The sequence below is a fragment of the Ruditapes philippinarum genome, unplaced genomic scaffold, assembly GCF_026571515.1.
Source record: "Ruditapes philippinarum isolate M1 unplaced genomic scaffold, ASM2657151v2 ctg3869_1_1_1_1, whole genome shotgun sequence".
Lineage (NCBI taxonomy): Eukaryota > Metazoa > Mollusca > Bivalvia > Venerida > Veneridae > Ruditapes > Ruditapes philippinarum.
In genome coordinates this window covers 6785-28329 of record NW_026865718.1, presented here as the reverse complement: position 1 = coordinate 28329, position 21545 = coordinate 6785, and the positions used below count along the sequence as shown (strand labels likewise).

General features: G+C 33.6%; 1 protein-coding gene across 5 annotated transcripts in view; it reads left to right on the top strand.

Annotated features, from left to right (window-relative positions):
• LOC132730072 (calcium-binding mitochondrial carrier protein SCaMC-2-like) overlaps positions 1-7957 on the top strand; it is a 29742-nt gene extending 21785 nt beyond the window's left edge. For all 5 annotated transcript variants that reach the window (XM_060715923.1, XM_060715922.1, XM_060715925.1 and 2 more), the window contains 5 exons: positions 1494-1655; positions 2509-2616; positions 3651-3818; positions 4524-4668; positions 5278-7957. In XM_060715923.1, coding sequence (XP_060571906.1) covers positions 1494-1655; positions 2509-2616; positions 3651-3818; positions 4524-4668; positions 5278-5450 — 756 coding nt within the window. In that variant the 3' untranslated portion in view covers positions 5451-7957. The remainder of the gene's footprint in view (positions 1-1493; positions 1656-2508; positions 2617-3650; positions 3819-4523; positions 4669-5277) is intronic.
• Positions 7958-21545: the final 13588 nt, after the last annotated feature.

Below are 21545 nucleotides of genomic sequence, written 5' to 3'. Positions count from 1 at the left end.
CATCCTCTAATGGGTGTCTACCAAGTTTGTTCAAATAAAAGCCCTGGAGTCAAAATTGGCCCCGCCCCAGGGGGTCATTGATTTTCCTTATATGTGTATAGCAAAAACTTTAAAAATCTTCCTTGAAAAAAAAAACAAATAGCTAGAGTTTAGATACTAAGCATGAAACATCTTCTAGTGAGTGTCTACCAAGTTTGTTCTTATAAAAGCCCTGGGGTCAAAATTGGCCCCGCCTCGGGGGTCATTTATTTTCCTTATATGTGTATATAGCAAAAACTTAAAAATCTTCTTTGAAAAAACTCAAATAGCTAGAGTTTAGAAATTAAGCATGAAGCATCTTCTAGTGAGTGTCTACAAAGTTTGTTCAAATAAAAGCCCTGGGGTCGAAATTGGCCCCGCCCCGGGGGACATTAATTTTCCATATATGTGTATAGCAAAAACTTAAAAATCTTCTTTGAAAAAACCCGAATAGCTAGAGTTTAGATATTAAGCATGAAACATTTTCTAGTAAGTGTCTACAAAGATTGTTCAAATAAAAGCCCTTGGGTCAAAACTGGCCCTGCCCCAGGTGTGTCATTGTTTTTAACTATATGTGTAAAGAAAAAACTTGACCAGCTAGACCTTAGATGTTTAGCATGAAACATCTTCTAATGGGTGTCTACCAAGTTTGTTCAAATAAAAGCCCTGGGATTTAAACTGGCCCCGCTCCGGGGGCCTATATACAGGTGAGCGACTTCAGGGCCATCATGGCCCTCTTGTTTAAATAACTTCTTTATTTCCTAATGTATCTACTTCAAACTTCATAGATATGTTTCTTATTATCACTCAACATTTTTGAGAAGGTTAAATACTCTAGCAAGACTATTTCCAGAATTATGTCCCCCTTGAACTTAGATTTGTTTCGGGAAATTGGTATTTTTCACTCCAACTTCTTCATTCCTTATAGGATTTACTTTAAAATCCCACATCGTAATAATATGACAAGGTTGTATAAACATTATTTTCTTACTAGGCAGGGAAACCGAACACATTACTGTGATAAAGACAAACTTAGAACTCAAAAGATTTAAGTTCATTCATGTCATTCATTCACTGGTAAAATTGAATGGCCAATGGCCCATCAGAATGTTGCTGGGGTTCTAACTGGTAGGGGACTTATGGATTGCTTGCAATACTATGATGATTGCTTGTTCTTTAAATTTCTTGCTGTCTGCTTGCAATGGGTTCAAACTGTGTCACAAGAACTTGTGAATTTGATTAGATTACATAATTTCTGTTGTACTGCACAGGGGTCGGCTTTTGTTTGAAATATTCCATGAAATCAGCTTCATGTATGTTTCTTAGTTGAAAAAGGAGGGATACATACTTTTGGTTACGTAGAGAGAACGGCAGTAACCTAGTAGTAGTTGAACAAACTGCTTAATACAAACACTTTGTCATATTTATGTAGATGAATTCAAGGTATATATGAAATTTTTTCTTCTCCTTTGTAGGTACACGGGTCAAAAATAGAGAAGAAAAATAAACTAACTATAGGTGATGGTTTTCGACATATGTTAAAAGAGGGCGGTGTGAAGTCACTTTGGCGTGGAAATGGCATCAATGTGATAAAAATAGCTCCTGAATCAGCCATAAAGTTTATGGCATATGAACAGGTAACGGAAATAAATATTACTTTTTCCATACAACAGTCGTAAATCTAGAACTTACAGTGGGCAGTTTTTCCATAAATATTTCATATATTGAAATGTATCATTTATATATTATTATAAAATATAGCTAAAAAAATTTGTAAAAATTCTAAGTGATTTAGAATGAACATTATTTTGTTTTAGAACATTTTATTATCTGATATATGTAATATCAGATTGTGTTTCTAACACAACTGTGAACATCCTGTGGACCACTGAACTAAAGAATCCTTTCTCAGTGTTACAGCACTATTTAGGGGTTGGAAATAGCCGTTGAATGGTATTCTGAGTGTTCCGGGTTAGAGTCCCAGTCAGGCTGCACAATTTTCTCACCTGGTGACATCTGTATAGCAGTGACTGAATGTTTTCTCTCACTTACATAATTAGCTAGAAAAATGCTTTGCATATGTTTTGTATGAGTTTTGATAATAATCATACCCGTATACAACTGGTTTTGGGTTAAACCATGATGCTAGTAAATTAGACTACTGGTAAACTATTCATTATAAAGTTTAGTTGCCTCTGTGGCTGAGTGGTTCAAATCTTTTGCCCCTCGCCTTTGTGGGTTTGAATCCCGTTAGAGACTTCAGATTCTTTCATGTGAGGAAGCTTTCCAGCTAGCTTACAGAGGGTTGGTGGTTCTACTCAGGTGCCAGATCATGCTTGAAATAATATACTGGAGATAAATGCAGTCTTCCTCCACCAGTTATGCTGGAAATTCAACATATGACCTATGCTGTGTTTGTGCGGTATGAAAACAAAATAAAATTACTCGAAATACATTAAATTTGAGATGAATATTGTTGTTGTTTTTCAGTTTAAGACTATATTTAAATCAGAAAATAAGGAGATAGGACCTTTAGAAAGATTTGCAGCTGGTTCATCTGCAGGGGCATTTTCTCAAACATGTATATACCCCATGGAGGTAAGAAATGAAATTAATTTAATCTTGATGCTATCTTTAACTACGTTTGAACTTTTTGTGGCTTATTTCAATGGGGGTTTTTTTGTTGTTTTTTTTTTGTTTTGTTTTTTTGTGAATTAGTCTTTTATTTATTATACCTTAAAGATAGCCACCATGATTTTTTTCAAGTTGTTTTGAGTAAGATAATGAACTTTATGATGTCTTGTCACAATAGTTCACGTGGCTACACGCCAAAAATTATTAGGCAAGAATAGAAACTTATATAATGATAATTGAAATATTTTTTACATATAACATGGAACTGTATTCACTATCTTTTATATTATGATGGACATTATTGAGTGAAAAGAATTTTTGTATTAAACATTATACATCATACACACTTCTGATTGGGAGCAATGGAATAGTAATCAAGGTGACTGCCTCTCAACTCAGTAGTCATTGGTCTCAACCTGGGTCATAACCATGTTTACTTATATGATATGATATCAGTAATTTCCAGGAAGAAGGATTGGAAGTGATCAATATAATATAAAAGAACTTGTTTCATAATTGATTTGAATAAGTTAAATCTTATCCAGCTGAATTTCTGAAATCGAAATGAACTTGCAAAACCATCCTTTCCAAAGCTGGGCAAGGGCGTTGATGGCAGATTGGTTACGGTCATTGATTTAAAACCACTTTGCTCCTCACCGCTGTAGGTTTAAATTCTGCCAGAGACATTGGATTATTTTATGTGAGGAAACAATCCAGCTAGTTAACAGAATGTAAATGGTTCTTCTTAGGAACCTGTTTGTGCCTGAAATAACGGAAGGGCACCTGAGGTCTTCTCCACCTTTAAAGCTTGGAAGTTGCCATATATTTGGTGCGATGTAAAACAAAGCAAATAAAAAAAAATTGGTGATATTGAGATAAAAATTTTAATTTTTTTTAGTCAACAGTATAGTGCCTTGTCAGACTGCATGGACCTGCGTGTGAGATTTAAACATTTGAAGGGTTAGGATATAATGTTAATTTTATGTTTTGTATTTCAGGTATTGAAAACACGTCTAGCAATACGCAAAACCGGCCAGTATAGTGGCGTGATAGACTGTGCCATGAAACTCTGGAAAAACGAGGGTCCAGGTGTATTTTTTAAGGGTTATGTACCAAATATTATTGGTATAATACCTTACGCTGGAATAGATCTGTGTATATATGAGGTATATTATGTATTTGTGCTTTTTCCTATTTTACTACTTATTGATTCTAACTAGAAAGTGAATATAATTATTGCTTTACATTTGAATATTGCCATGGATACCTTTAAGTAAAGAAGCTATCCAACTTGTATATGGAAGTAAAGTGGTTCTACTTGGAGATGCCTGCTTGTGACTGAAATAGTACTTGAAGAACATCTGTGGTTTTCTTCAAATGCTAAACCTGGAAAAATGCACTGTATATATGTAAATAATAAAAAAAGATGAAAAAAATAGTTTAGGTCCTTTCATTTATATATTGTGGTATGAATGTGTAATATATATGTTATTTATAAGCGAAAATTCGCCTTGAATATGCATTGAATATGCAAATTTTGTTCTGTATACATATTTTGTGCCTTGAAATGCAAAGAATGCCTCATAGTGTAAATGGTGGGGTTTACTTTGCAATCCTTGAACATGAAACTTTACACTAAATGCTAGGTACTGCTAGGTTCCAGGAACAGATTTGAAAGTGTGTGTAAAGCTACAAGCTTCCTATACAATCAAAGTAAAGTAAATTCTGTATAAACTGTGTGTATCTCTGTACTTGAAATCACACTGGAAGAAAAAATCATTTGGAATGATAAAAAAGTTTTGTTTGTTACTCTAAGATTTGGCAGGATTCTTGCAAGAAATTCTTTCTTTCTTTATTTTTTTTGAATTTAGACATTAAAAAAGTTATACATGAGAAAATATAAGGACCAAGATCCTGGAGTGATGGTATTGTTGGCATGTGGTACGACCAGCTCCACGTGTGGTCAACTGTGTAGTTATCCCCTCGCCCTTGTTAGAACAAAACTGCAGGCAGACGGTAAGATTATAATTATCAATTAAGTGTTTGTAGCTTACCTTTGTAAAAAAATGTTTATTTTCTCAGTCATTCTTATTTAGTTTAAGAACAAAATCTTTGTTTATAGCTCACCAGAGCACAATTAGCTGAAGGTGAGTAATAGTCATCACTCACTCTCTGGCGTCCGTCTGGCCACAACTCTCTTTGAACTTTTACTTATATAGAAAATTCTTTTAAAATCACCTCTGAAGCCATAATGGTTAAAGCTTAGATATTTTGCATGAAACAATCATATTAAAATCAGATCATCGTTTTCTCTCCAATACTCTTGGCTACGTAGCGAAGGGTAGTGTAGTGGCAGTTAGGATATGATTTTAATTAATTTGGGCATGAAACATCATCTAATGGTCCTCTACCAAGCATATAAAAACAAAAGCCTTGGGGGTCAGAATTGGCCCTGACCTTTGGGGTCATAAGTTTTCCTTATATGGATATAGTAAAATATTTAAAAAAACATCTTCTCTGAAACTATAAAGGCTAGAGCTTAGACTAAACTACCTCTAACACTATAAATTCTAGAGCTTAGACTTAACTAATTGTTACAGGATTTTTTTCTTCTCTGTTTTTCAGCAAAATCCACACACACCATGAGCTCCATGTTCAAACAGATCTACACTCAAGAAGGCTTTAAAGGTTTTTACCGCGGTCTCGCTCCAAATTTCCTCAAAGTCGCTCCAGCTGTTAGCATCAGCTACGTCGTGTATGAAAATGTCCGCAAGCAACTCGGTGTGAAGTCTTCATAGGCATTTATCTTGTGCTATAACCATATCTAAACTCTGAATATAGTGATAGACTATACTAAGAAAAAATAATCCATAGAATATTTATAACTATATAACAGCACTCGCGGAAATTTGAATCAGTCGAAAAAAACTGATGTGTATATACCGGGTTGTATATATACCAGTAATGATCACTGCCTTGAGACGAATATACGGAGAGAGTAGAAGTTGTGCTTATTTTTTGTGTAAGCTGCAAGATGAGAAGTTGTTTAATGGATATAAAACAAGGTCTAATGTTAAAAATATTTTTATTAGTCTTTCTACCAGTTTTTAGGGGCTCTGTTCTGGATCATAAATGTTGTGAAGCATTGATTTTTCTATAGCAATATTGTCATAATTGATAAAAAAAAAGTTCTTTAAATTTTAAAAAAAGAAGCTTCTAATTGGTTTGCAGGAAAAGAAAAGGAAAACATTTTGTGTATCAATTTATCTGGCCTTTATTTGTATTGAAAATATGAACTTGAGGTTGAAGATTTATTGTAGTGTAAAACATTTGCCTGATTTATTGCAGAATTTTATAGAATATCCAAGACGTGTCAGTCAGTGTCACTTTGATGAATTTTTAAACATTTATTTAGGGGAAAAAAAAAGAGATCAATATTTGTATGAAATGTTCGTAGAAACTACTTTTGGGATTTTTTTTGTGAAAATTGAAGGAATTTCATTAATTTGTAAATGGAACATATTCTCAAAATCAGTTTTGGAATTTCTTGGCAACATTTTGCAAGTGTAAATTGAGGAAATTTCATAAATCAATAAATTAGGTGACCAAATATATGCACACAAATAAGTCAGTGTATTGCTTGCATTATGCTTAAACTTTAACTGTTTTGACAATGATAGTTATTCACACACAAAAAATAAAACAAATTCAAAAAAGTTAAGTTTTTAAATCTTGTATTTTTCAGTCTTTTGCACAATAGCAAATTTCGTATACGATACATATATATTTTTGTCTTTCTGGGCATTATGTTTAAATTTTCAAGGGATATTTATATCATGTTTTTCTTAGATGTGAAATAAATCACAGATTTTTGCAGTTGTGATAAAGTCACTCATATTGTAAATTTCACCACCCTGTATAAATAGGTTTTTTTGCCCCAGGGTTCAAAATATTTTCTGGAAGCTCTTCTGAAAAGTAGTACTGTTTTTATCCTAAATGCTGTGTAAATTCTGTTCAATGTTGTACTACCTCAAACGCTAGAGTGACACCTAACAGCATTTTGATTTGTAAGTTTAAGGTTCATTGCATAAAAACAATAAGTTACAGAATGATTTACTTAGACAAATATAAGAAATGATAAGAATACTAGTTAGTTTAAAAAAACAACAACACAAGTTGAATTTCTTAAAGGAACTCCACTGAGGTCCAAATACCTAAAAACATAAAATTTCAAAATCTAACAAATATCAAGTGAAACACTTAAAATGGACAAATCTGCAATTGATGACAAAGAATTATACTCAGATGTGAATTGGAAATCGATTTTTGTACAATTCTTAGTTGATTTTAAGCGAAAAGCGTTGCAATACTATTCATTTTTGGGTCCTTTTATATTGTAAAATGATCATTCTGGAAAGAGAGAGAGAGGGAATAAGCTGAAAATGTGCACACAAATAACTGGTCCAGACCTACATCTATTGGTACCAAAAAACCTCGCAAAAATATTTCCAGTCCTGGCTTGTCAAAATTCCTCAGTGGAGTCCCTTTAAGATGATCAACATCTAACATGCTGTAAAAACTGTTATGTAGACATTATAAAACTCATGTTTACTCTTTTTAAAGAAAGAAAAAAAATTGTTACTGGGACATAATGGGCCTTTAAACACATCAAGCAGGGAAATGAATGGCAATATTGGTAGTACCACTTTAGTGGATCAAGTTATGTAAATTATATACCAAAATGTTAACCAGATTTGATAGGTCTATTATCACATGAGCAGTGAATTGTGAGAAAAAGGAAAAACATACATTTTATGAGTGTATGACAAACAATTTTAAAATGTAGGAAATACTTTCAAAGTGAAGCTAAGCTTTTTGCATATTATACGAATTATCATCTAATAGTATAGTTTCCGATTTTAAAACTTGCAACAGGGGTACAAATCGATAAAGACATTGCAACATAAAAGTTTGTTGTAAATTTTCTTTTTTTCTCAGAAAATTATTTTGAGAAATATTAGAATGTAAAATTTTTTTTTCTTAAAACTTATAATTTTTGTAAAAGATCTGCAGTTATTTTTGTTATGATCCTGGGTGATTATCCATTATTGAAATGTGATATATTTTAATTCATGTTGGGTAAATTTGTGCATTTTATAGAAAACTTAATTATATGGTAGTGTACTCGTGTATTTCTTCTTTTTTTTTAATGTTATATGTTAAAATTAGACATGTTTTTGCACATATTAATCAGTGATTTACAGCACATACACTAAAAATCAGGCACCCAAAATATTGTCAGTTTTTAAGAAACATGTATATTTTCAGGACAAAGTTCTTTATTTTGTACTTTTTGTTTAACTAAAAATTTGCATTAAAAGACGGTTTTGCCACCTCATTCCTGAGATATGCACAAAAATGATTATTCCTGCCAATTTATACATTTTGTACAATGTATACATTCTATGATTTTCTTTGCAACCAAAGAATACTTCAAAGTGTGTTTCTTGCAAGTTAAATTATAACATTTTAAGTAATTTCTTTGCCATATTTCGTTTTCATTTTGTCATGCAAAGATCGAGGGCAAAGAAATTTTTGAGACAAGGGTTGACATTTAACAAAAACAAGTCAAAACGTTTACAGCTGTATTTTAAATTCACAAGTTTGTTTACAATTAAAAGATGCAGAGACTTTTGAAGATCAAAAATTGCAAGAAATTCAGGGTGAAATAAAAGTTTCAGTGAACCGTTTGAATACGTAAAGCATGGAATCAATATTTAAAAAAACCGGAGCACTTTAATGGAATGAAACATTAATTCGTCTTTTTTAGGAACCTATTCATTTAGCATTAGGGACATCAATGATTTTACCACAGAGGTGCCTGCTTATGCCAGAATTAATGCATGAAAATGTCTGCTAAAGCCGGAAATAATGCATGAAAATGTCTGCTAAAGCCAGAAATAATGCACAAAAATGTCTGCTAAAGCCAGAAATAATGCACAATAATGTCTGCTAAAGCTGGAAATAATGCAGTGCTGGAAATAATGCACGAAGGTGTCTGCAGTGCCAGAATTAATGCATGAAAATGTCTGCTAAAGCCAGAAATAATGCATGAAAATGTCTGCTAAAGCCAGAAATAATGCACAAATGTGTCAGCTTGTGCCAAAAATAATGCTTGATATAATGTCTGCTAAAGCCAGAAATAATGCAGGAATGTTTCAGCTTGTGCCAAAAATAATGTGCAAAACTGCCCCTGGGTTCATTCTGAACAATATTAGAAAGCTGAAAATGTATAAGACTTAATCCAACTAGTAAACTTGAATGAGATAACATGACATCCTGTATTACCCAGTGTGTTTTTATAATTGTCTATATAACCTCTACTTCACAGCTTGTATTGTGTAAACATTGCTCACTGTTAAAATTTTATTTTTTCTACTCTCCTTTTATTATTTGTTATTTCTTTCTGTGTTATGCTCACATTAGTTACGTATTAAGGTTGTTTTCACATGTTACAGCTCATGTCTACATGTTACAGCAAAAAAAAAAATGCTATTCTCAAAAATTAGATTGTTAAACGTTTTTTGTTTGTTTTTTCTAAGTGCTACTTTTTTAAAATGTTTTCATTGTAATTTTTTAAGTTTTTATGTCATAAATATTGGTGTAAATGGCACAGAGCTGACGCAAAAACCTGTTGAAACTAAATTGCAATAGATAAGGCAACTAAATTTGGCTGTTTATTGGTGCAGAATTTGATTTTCATCCATATTTGATAAGTTTTCTATGTTTTTCTACTATACATAATTGAACACAAACCTTGTTTTTGAGTGTAAAACAGACATGTCCTGCTTAACATTTGGAAATGTACTGTTATATTTCAAGAGATTTTAAGATGCAACATCATAGTTTGGTCAGATGGCAACAGTATGGTCAGGTTAGATGGCAACAATAAGATATTGTCTAATAATTTTGCAAATAATACTAAATGTGGAATTTTGTTAGCTTTCTTTGAAAAAGTAATTTTCATTAATACTCTTAGAAATTTCTCAGAAATAATGTCAGTGCAATCTACTTGATACTTTTTTGTTTTTGTTTTGCCTAAAATCATTTTGAATAGTGCTTACAGCTTAATGTATAGATTTTTTTGTTTTCGTTAAGATAAGTAAATGTTAATACTTGGAATTCATTGCCAAGAACACCAACTCTGTAAGGATGGCAAATCTAAAGAAAGATATCTCTTACTGTAAAATCATTATTATTCGTGGGACACGAATTTTCGTGATTTTCGTGGGTAGGTCAATCCACGAATTTAAGATCCGACAAACTTTTATCCCAACAAATACGTCTTACCCAGTCTCTGTTCTATATATTTCAAACATGCGTCGGCTCTTTTCCGGCCGGTATTTCGTGAAATGGATGTAAGTACAGACAGATAACCAGGTTAGTGACATAATAAATCCGTTTGCAATATTTAAGAAACTTGAAAGAAAACTCGACTTTATGTCCTCAATTTACTGTCACAAATGTCGCATATACGTACTTGATCGTTGTAGGACTTGATTGTGTTAACAAGAATACTTGACATAATCAAGTAAATATGGGAACCCAGGCAGTGCAATAATTAGCGCTGATAAAAATTGAGTTTGCTCTTATTAATTTAAAAAAATCTTTGATATTTATGTCGTAAGTACACAAAACTATAAAAAATACGATCGCTCCCAAAAACAGATTTATTGTACTTTCTTTTGTCGTTTTTAGCTCGACTATTCGATAAGAATAAGTAGAGCAATTGCAGTCACCCGAGCGTCGGCGTCGGCGTAACCACTTATGTTAAAGTTTTTGTAATAGTTCAAATATTTTCAAAGTCCATAGACATATGGCTTTGAAACTTTGCACACTTGTTCACCATCATGACCCCAACCTGTAGACAGGAGGAGGTAACTCTATCAAGCATTTTGACAGAATTATGCCCCTTTTTCGACTTAGAATTTACGTTAAAGTTTTTGTAATAGTTCAAATATTTTCAAAGTCCATTGACATATGGCTTTGAAACTTTGCACACTTGTTCAACATCATGACCCCAACCTGTAAACAGGAGGAGGTAACTCTATCAAGCATTTTGACAGAATTATGCCCCTTTTTCGACTTAGAATTTACGTTTAAGTTTTTGTAATAGTTCAAATATTTTCAAAGTCCATAGTTCAAATATTTTCAAAGTCCATTGACATATGGCTTTGAAACTTTGCACACTTGTTCACCATCATGACCCCAACCTGTAGACAAGAGGAGGTAACTCTATCAAGCATTTTGACAGAATTATGCCCCTTTTTCGACTTAGAATTTACGTTAAAGTTTTTGTAATAGTTCAAATATTTTCAAAGTCCATTGACATATGGCTTTGAAACCTTGCACAGTTGTTCAACATCATGACCCCAACCTGTAAACAGGAGGAGGTAACTCTATCAAGCATTTTGACAGAATTATGCCCCTTTTTCGACTTAGAATTTACGTTAAAGTTTTTGTAATAGTTCAAATATTTTCAAAGTCCATTGACATATGGCTTTGAAACTTTGCACACTTGTTCACCATCATGACCCCAACCTGTAAACAGGAGGAGGTAACTGTATCAAGCATTTTTTTTACTATCAAGCACTAAGAATAGTCGAGCGTTGCTGTCCTACCGACAGCTCTTGTTAAATGATCCAGTTTATATGAATTTTAATCTGTATTTGTGCGAATGCTATTCCGTAAACATCAAGGACGCCACCGACTTTTACAAGATCCACATATACTCATGTTATTTACCGAGAATAATTTATATGCATGTAAATTCACACAGTCGCTGAGATGTTGCGAGTAGTTACTGTCAAATATGTTAAGACCTATTCAGTGTGTTAACTTTTAAACTCGCTGGTTAAAACGTGCCAGGTGTCGTATAAATTATGCGATGTTTACATCGGCGAATTACAGAGGCAGTGTGTCCAATGGAGGTGCATATCATGTCACATAAATGTGTTAATTGAAGTCAATTATCTGCAGTAACTGTGCTAAATTAGAGTTATGCCCAGAGGCAAGGATTAAATTTATTGACAACCGCTGTGTGACAAGTAAAGATATGTACATGTTGTAAGTAAAAATGTTCGGCGATTAAGATTACTTTGCATTAGGTTACTGAATTTTTTTTCTAACAAGAAAACGAAAATCAACGAATTTAAGAACCCACGAAAATGCCCGTTTTGATAAAACCACGAAATTTCATGCCCACGAATATAAGTGAATTCGCAGTATATCAGGTCTACAAGGAGACGTAAATAAATATAAAAACTTCAAGGCTGTTATAAATCATACTCATTTTCAGTAAGAAAAAAAAAATGGAACCAGTCAATTGTTTTTGGTCTGTCATTTTTACTGTATTTTTGAGTCATTGTACTTATTTTGTTAAGAAATATGTTGGGTTTATTCTATGCATTTAGGTTTTTATTTTCATGTTAACAGAAAAGGTCATGGAGTGTGTTTATGGCGTCATGAAATTGTAAGAGATAAACATTCCAAAGTCATTGTACAATAAACCATGGTTATAGTGTATGTTTTATAATTTTTGTAGTCGTACAAGATTAGATTTGTCCGTTAGATTCCCATCTTTTTTCTATACTGGCATTAAGTCAAGTCTTCATTTATCTTCAATATTAGATTTATAGATGTTGTTCATATAATGTAATCAATAGGAAAAATGTGGGGTTAAGAACAATGTGGCACCGGACTGGTGCAATGTTTTTTTCTTGCCTGTCGGTTGAATTATGACAAATTCAAAGCGTGTAGTTTCGGTAGAGAAGAATTTTTTAGGTGGTTAATTATTGGTAAACTGTACTCTCTAGTATATGAACTACAACTGTACATGTAAATTTTCTTCTTCATTCATAATATATATATATATACTTTTTTTTTCAATTTTACACACCGGCATATATGAGATACACAATGTGTAGAGTAAAGGCATAGGCGAGACATTTTACATATGTGTATATGGAAGTGTAGTCTATGAAAAATTTATGAGTGTTGAAAATAGTTAATGTAGTAATGCTTTGTTATAACAAATAATGAATAAATATTTTCTACTTCTTACATGATTTTTTTTTAATTTTTTAATGATGTATAACTAGGGTGACTGTGGCCAAGTGGTTAATGTTGTTGACTTCAAACCACTTGCCCCCTCAATGCTGCAGATTAGAATCAGGCCAGAGATTTTGGATTCTTTCATATCAGGAAGCTATTCAACTATGTTATGCCAGTGGTTCTACTCGGGTACCTCCTTGAGCCTGAAATAAAACACGGAATCTTTCTTCACCAATAAAGCTGGAATATTACTTATGACCTTTACTGTGTTTGTGCAAAAGAAAAAATAACCCCACTTTAAAAATGGGGAGCATATTGTAAAGAGGTGGTCTGTCAGTGAATATTCCCACATCCCACTATCCTTCTCTGATCAAAAACTTGATAAGGAATATGTTGTGGTTTATGTTACATGGTAGGGACATCACCCATGGCCAGTAGAAAACACATATTTATTTTGTGGTCAAGGTCATAGTGATGGCTAATGTAAAATCCTGGGCTAATCAATAGCTTGAGAGGGTAGAAGCTGTGGTCTGTGTAACTTGTTAGGGAAATTATCAACATATTTAAATGTGCCAAAGTTTTGTACGTTGTCAGAATCTTGCTTCTAGATGAATATCAATAATGATCAGCTTGGTCAGAACTATCGTTAACTATGAAACATTTTTTTTTCGAAAAAATTTACAATTTTGACAATTTTTCAGTACTTTTCTTCGACCAACTTTCACATTTTTCACATTCTACAAGTTGTCCAATTCTATCAAACATTGGATTTGTGGCACTCCACAAGATGTCTTTCAATAAAATATCATTGAAGCCCTCACTTTACCTGCTCAACAGTCCAATAAACAATAATTGAGCCGCGTCGCGACAAAACCAACATAGTATGTTTGCGACCAGCATGGATCCAGACCAGCCTGCGCATCTGTGCCGCCTGATCAGAATCCATGCTGTTTGCTTACAAACCCTATAACAAGTAGAGATACTAATAGCGAACAGCATGGATCCTGATCAGACTGCGCGGATGCGCAGGCTGGTCCGGATCCATGCTGGTCGCAAACCCATTATGTTGGTTTTGTCATGACGCGGCTCATATATTGTATTCATCATAAACATATGTACTAACAGTGCTGTAAATTTATATCTTGTAGTAAAGGAAGACATAACTCAGTTATGATGAGACCCCATTGGGGTATTTATTCTTTTTTCATTATTATTATTAATATTATAAAGATTGCATTAAATGACAGTTAAATATATTGGGGGTAAAATAAAGACATTACACAATTAACACTGTATAAACAAACAGATCTATAAATCTCAACTTTCACACACAATCAAATATCTACACACACTGCAGAGTGGAACATGTGCAACTGTATACAATAAGTTGAAGTTGCACTAAAAATTTTCTACATTTTAGGAAAAAAAGGTCAATCTTTTTTGCTCAATATACAAAAATGATTTTTTTTTTCATATTCATGTACAAGACATGCTGCAGATTTCTGAACTTGAAATTGAAACATATTTACTAGCTGCATTTATAAAATGCTGTAAAATAGTTCTTCCCACAAATACAACAAGAGAAAAAACTTGCTTCAAAAACATTTTTCAAAACGCTCAAAAAAAATAATGTCATAAAAATTTCTAGCTAAAGGGAATTCTTGGGTTTTAAAGAAACCAGACAGAAAAAAGCAAAATACGTACAGAAAGGATCCTAAATTAGGAACAAAGAAAATATACAAATCGTTTCAACAGGTCTGGTGAGTATACCCTTAAGATATTTTCATAATATCAAATGAAATATATCCTGAATTTCCAATTTTGCTGCACCACCATGACAGATGCAATTAACATCATTTCAGGAAATAAATTTACCAAATAACCATGCAAGTCCTGTTATGAATTTTATCCCATTAACCATGAACTAATTGCCTTTTTCCATGGTAAAGGTTCAAATTTAGAAACACCATGATATTTCTATGATCAAGTGATTTTTCTTTGTTATTTCCAGACCAGGTCTGAGTGCGAACCCTGTCAAACCCTGTCTTTCCAAAAGAATGCTGTGGTAACATGTCTTTTTTACCCCTTAGACTTGTTGAAACAAAATGCATAACTGCTCATCTATTCTTGTAGACAATTATCAATTCACTTAAGGCAATACACCCTGGCTCCTAATTACATAATTTGTCACCTCAGTGCAGTTACGGGTTAACTCCTATTATATTTATATAAGGAGTTAACCCGTAACTGCACTAAGGTGACTATATTAACACCATTCATCTCTTTTAATTAAGGCATAATATATGAAATCAATGATATATTTACAAAGATTGGAATGAAAAAAGTGCTTCAAGTCAAAGACATTTCAAAAGTTCTGATTGAAAAAAAAAGGTCTTTGAGTCCTTCTTGTAAAGAACTTTGTAGATGTTTAATAAAATTTTGGGACAGTACTGAAGTGCTTTAAAGAATGTTGGACATACAGTCAAAGCTGTGAACAAAGGTAACCCAAGAGAGAGAGGCAAATAATGGTCTTTGTAGACAGTTGGTCTTTTTTTTTTAGGTTACATTATCCCATTATATCAATGAAGGGTTATCAAAAAGTGACCTTATTTAGCAGGGTTTTCATTATTCAGGAGTGGTCTTTAACACTGGTTTGACTGTAATTCTGAATGCAATTCAGAGTTTAGGTGACAAATTTGCCACCCCACCATCCCCTCGCTAATTAAACTTATCTCTCTCGGGTTAAGTTGGTTGGGTTTTACCTTGTACCAACACTATAAAGGTCGTATGGAATACCTCGGGTGCCCATCCATGCATTATTTCATATATATCAAATGGATTTTAATAAATTTAATTGAATATTTATTTTCTTTCATTCTCTTATCAGAACTTTTAGAATGTCCTTTTTCTATGTAAATAATTTTTCTATTCTCTCTAATTCTATGTTTATTCTACAGTCCACACGTCACTGTTATATATAATAGGTGCTGTATCTATATACAATGTTTTGACTACATTTCCATCAAAAAAAAATTATAAAAAACATTTACTGGTGTCCAGTAAAGTACAGTATAAATTATATATATATTAACAGACCTTTATAAAAAAAATGAGTTTGTTTATAAAAAACATTGGTGAAATAATAGTTAATAATATGAAATAAGTGTTGACTAATGGAAAATAAATAAGTGGTTGTTAACGAGGCTTAGATTGTTGACTAAATGGCTTAAAGGTATTTCACATCATCAACAGATCATTTCTATTTTCTTAAAAACTTACGCAAGATTTTTCCGGGCCAAGATTGGGCATACAAACTTCTACAATTTGTTATTTAACTGTAGGAAAATATCATTTAAACAAGATATGTTTGTAAAACATGTATGCCCCCTGTCGGCAGCCAATTAGTCATATGATCAGGTTATTATGCATGACTTCTGACCCAGTGAACAAACAATTTATAAGGGTTATCTAGTATCTACTGGTCATGACTAGTCACAAGGTAATAATTATTGTGACCCTTTAGGTTGTGTGCAGCAATTTAAGTTATTACAAATCTTACCAAATAATATATGCATAAATTTTATGAATCATGTAGGCTTCATTAATGACAGCCAAGTTGTTATATTACATAAGACCTTCAAATGTGTATACCAAAAGCATTTTTAGTTTAATATAAAAATATCAAACAAGGCAACTTGAGTAGTTGAGTGAGTAGTTGAGTTATTGGTCAGAAACTGTCATTAAGTACAAGGTCAATATTCTAGGCCTAAGCATTCTTTAGTTATTGATCGGAAACCGTTTTTACCTACAAGGTCAATGTGACCTTGACCTTGGACCCCTTGACCCCAAAATCAATAGGGGTCATCTGCTGGCAATGACCAATCATCATACCAAGTATGAAGTTTCTAGGCCTAAGTGTTCTCTAGTTATTGATCGGAAACCGTTTTTACCTACAAGGTCAATGTGACCTTGACCTTTGACCCAAAATCAATAGGGGTCATCTGCTGGTCATGACCAATCACCATACCAAGTTTGAAGTTCCTAGGCCTAAGGGTTCTTTAGTTTTTGATCAGAACCTGTTTTTACTTACAAGGTCAATGTGACCTTGACCTTTGACCCCTTGACCAAAAACTCAATAGGGGTCATCTGCTGGTCACGCCCAATCATCATAGAAAGTTTGAAGTTCCTAGGCCTAACCGTTTTTAGTTAATTGATCGGAACCCGTTTTTATCTACAAGGTCAATGTGACCTTGACCTTTGACCCCAAAATCAATAGGGGTCATCTGCTGGTCATGACCAATCACCATACCAAGTTTGAAGTTCCTAGGCCTAAGGGTTCTTAAGTTATTGATCGGAAACCATTTTTACCTACAAGGTCAATGTGACCTTGACCTTTGACCCCAAAATCAATAGGGGTCATCTGCTGGTCATGAATCAATCACCATACCAAGTTTGAAGTTCCTAGGCCTAAGGGTTCTTAAGTTATTGATCGGAAACCATTTTTACCTACAAGGTCAATGTGACCTTGACCTTTGACCCCTTGACCCCAAAATCAATAGGGGTCATCTACTGATCATGACCAATCACCATACCAAGTTTGAAGTTCCTAGGCCTAAGGGTTCTTAAGTTATTGATCGGAAACTGTTTTTGCTTACAAGGTCAATGTGACCTTGACCTTTGACCCCAAAATCGATAGGGGTCATTTACTGATCATGACCAATCACCATACCAAGTTTGAAGTTCCTAGGCCTAAGGGTTCTTTAGTTATTGATCGGAAACCGTTTTTGCTTACAAGGTCAATGTGACCTTGACCTTTGACCCCTTGACCCCAAAATCAATAGGGGTCATCTACTGATCATGACCAATCACCATACCAAGTTTGAAGTTCCTAGGCCTAAGGGTTCTTTAGTTATCACTCGGAAACCATTTGGTCTACGGACCGACAAGTGCAAAGCAATTTCACTGTAGTTCTAATACATGTGAAAAATTTGCAAATAGCCATTACATAAAAATATTTCCTTCAACGTTATTGTCAAAGAATTTACCAAACCCTATGAATCTAACCAGTATATCAACTTGCCTTGCAGGGTGTTTTGTTCTTCGTCATGGTTATGTTCTTCTTTTTTTTCTTCTTTTTTTTTTTCCATCATCATGATATATATATATATGAATAAATTATTTGGTGCATGATATGTAAATAATTTGTTTGCTGACATTTTGCAAAGAAGAAATAAATACCAAATTGTAAGCTAAAAACTTACATGACTTTACACATTGAGATATGTAAAAAAAATTACTTCACAACATTCAAAGACAATATAAAACAGTAGTGGAATTAAAATGGATGAAAAGATTATAATATTATGCACTGGTCTGAAATATTAGTTATGATAAAAATTGGCTCTCAGTTAACCCTAGAAAAATTCCAGTTTGACTCTTGAAAAATCATAGTTCAAATTTTGAAAATTCAAGTTTGACTCTTGAAAATTTAAATGATGGGTCATTGAGCCATGAGGTTTTAGAGGTTATAAAACACCCTGCAAGGAGAAAAGCAAAACAATCTGTTGATGGGAAAAAATACCCCTATAGGCAAGATTATATTTTACAAGGTAAGGTTTTGAAAGTTGGTATATCAAAGACAAAGCTGAATGAAAAATTATCAATGGCAAGTTATCAACAATTAAAACTTGAATAGCCTTTACTTCAACAATATAAAAAGTTTTCAACTTTTGTATACTGGATTAACACAGTACTAAAGTTTTTCAACTATTCTATGATGTATTACATTAAATAGAAATAATGCCAAGCCTTTTATTATACCCGATTTAATCTTGATAATTCTAATACTGAAAATCAAATATCATAATATATGCTAAACGATAAGCCCTAGAGATTAACAGTGAGAGATAATTGATATCTTTCACTGTTTTATTATATTTAAGTACAGAACAGTAAAGCCTTGCTCTACATTGTTGGAACAGGAAAGTCAATACTGCTTCCCCTAGCAATCAAATGGTTAAACTGTTATAAGAGTTGTATTGAGAGAAAAAATGTCCTTGTAATGGATGAAAATATCCACTACTGTATTAAACTTTATGGTATAAAAGCACTATTTTATCTCCAAAATTTAACATATCTATGTAACATAATCAGTATTTATTAGAACACTGGCCTTTAACTGCAACTTAACCTTATTTACATTAAGACTTTGCATCTGTGTAACACTGCTTCCTCAAAGCAAAGTAACAAAATGGAGCAACACAGAATACCTAAAGAACGCTCAAAATGCCAAATTTGAAAAATGTTACAGACTCGATACCACTGATATTGTTTAAGGACAAATTTGTACGAATGGTTTACGGTTGATGCCTAGCATATTGTTGACAATTTTAAAATCTGACCAGATAGATGATTTCTGACATGACGGTAAGTAGACTAAAATGATCTTTCTAAACTCAGCATATATATCATTACCAAGCAGTAGAAGAATTCTTAGGCCAATTTATGAAGAAAGAACATATTGAAAATTAAATAATAAAAAATATGTTAAATAAGTCAGAATTGTACAGAAAAACAAGAGGGCCATGATGGCCCTAGATCGCTCACCTGAATTATCAAACTCATCCAAACAATTACCTAGACAAGCATTCTGACCAAGTCTCATGACAGGTGAGTCAAAAATGTGACCACTACAGTGTTAACAAGGATTATCCATATTTGAGCAGTGCGACCTAGTTTTTTACCCAGGTGACACATATTCAAACTTGACCTAGAAATCATCAAAACAAACTTTCAGACCAATTTCCAGGATACTTGGATCAAAACAGTAGCAACTAGAGTGTTAACAAGATTTTTCTATTTTTAGCTCCGGTGACCTAGTTTCACATGCGATTTCGAACTCATCCAAGCAATTACCTAGACAAACATCCTGACCAAGTTGATGATAATTGAGTCGAAAATGTGACCACTAGAATGTTAACAAGGTTTTTCCATATTTGGGCGGTGTGACCTAGTTTTTCATCCAAGATGACCCATGTTCGATCTTGACTTAGAAATCATCAAAACAAACTTTCAGACCAATTAACAGAATATTTGGATCACAACAGTAGCCACTAGAGTGTTAACAAGATTTTTTCTATTTTTAGCTCCTGTGACCTAGTTTTTCATCCGAAATGTCCCATGTTCGATTTATTCCCAGCAATGACCTAGACAAGTTTCCTGACCAAGTTTGATGACAATTGAGTCAAAATTGTGACCACTAGAGTGTTAACAAGGTTTTTCTATTTTTAGCTCCTGTGACCTAGTTTTTCATCCGAGATGACCCATGTTCGAACTCATCCGAGCTATCACCTAGACAAGCATCTTGATCAAGTTTGATGATGATTGATGCAAAAATGTGACCGCTAAAGTGTTAACAAGGTTTTTCTATTTTTAGCTCTGGTGACCTACTTTTTCATCCGAGATGACCCATGTTCGAACTCATCCAAGCTATCAACTAGATAAGCATTCCTGACCAAGTTTGATGATGATTGATGCAAAAATGTGACCACTAGAGTGTTAACAAGATTTTTCTATTTTTAGCTCCGGTGACCTAGTTTCACATGCGATTTCGAACTCATCCAAGCAATTATCTAAACAAGCATCCTGACAAAGTTTGATGATGATTGGGTCAAAAATGTGACCACTAGAGTGTTCACAAGGTTTTTCTATTTTTAGCTCCTGTGACCTAGTTTTTCATCAGAGATGACCCATGTTCGAACTCATCCAAGCAATTGACTAGACAAGCATTCTGACCAAGTTTGATGATGATTGGTTCAAAAATGTGACCACTAGAGTGTTCACAAGGTTTTTCTATTTATAGCTCCTGTGACCTACTTTTTCATCCGAGATGACCCATGTTCGAACTCATCCAAGCTATCACCTAGACAAACATCCTGACCAAGTTTGATGATGATTGGGTCAAAAATGTGACCTCTAGAGTGTTCACAAGGTTTTTCTATTTTTAGCTCTTGTGACCTAGTTTTTCATCCGAGATGACCCATGTTCGAACTCATCCGAGCTTTCAACTAGATAAGCATCCTGACCAAGTTTGATGATGATTGAGGCAAAAATGCGACCGCTAGAGTGTTCACAAGTAATTGTGGACGGCCGGACGGACGACGGACGACGGACGACGGACATTCACCGATCCTAAAAGCTCACCCTGAGCAAGCTCAGGTGAGCTAAAAAACTTTATAGGAAAACTCTTTTCATAGAACAAATTGCATTTAGCAGCTGAACGTGTTTTTGTTGTTGTTGTTTTGCACTATGACTTAATAATCAGTCTTAGTTTCCAACACAATCAATAGAAACAATAAATTTTCAGAAAAAAAATTCTTTTAGATCATTTTTTTTTCTGTTTAAACATTTTCCTTCTTTAAATTCAAAATTTAATTTTTTTCTTTTACATAATATCTTTTCCTCCCAATAAATCGATTATCAATCATTCATTGGCTTATTATCAGAATCGGTTTTCAAAACATAATTGAGCCGCGTCACGACAAAACCAACATAATGGGTTTGCGTCCAGCATGGATGCAGACCAGCCTGCGCATCCGCGCAGTCTGATCAGGATCCATGCTGTTCGCTATCAGTTCCTCTACTTGTAATAGAGTTGGTTAGCGAACAGCACGGATCCTGATCAGACTACTCGGATGTGCTGGCTGGTGTGGATCCATGCTGGTCGCAAACGCACTATGTTGGTTTTGTTGTGACACGGCTCAATTATCAAAAACATTACA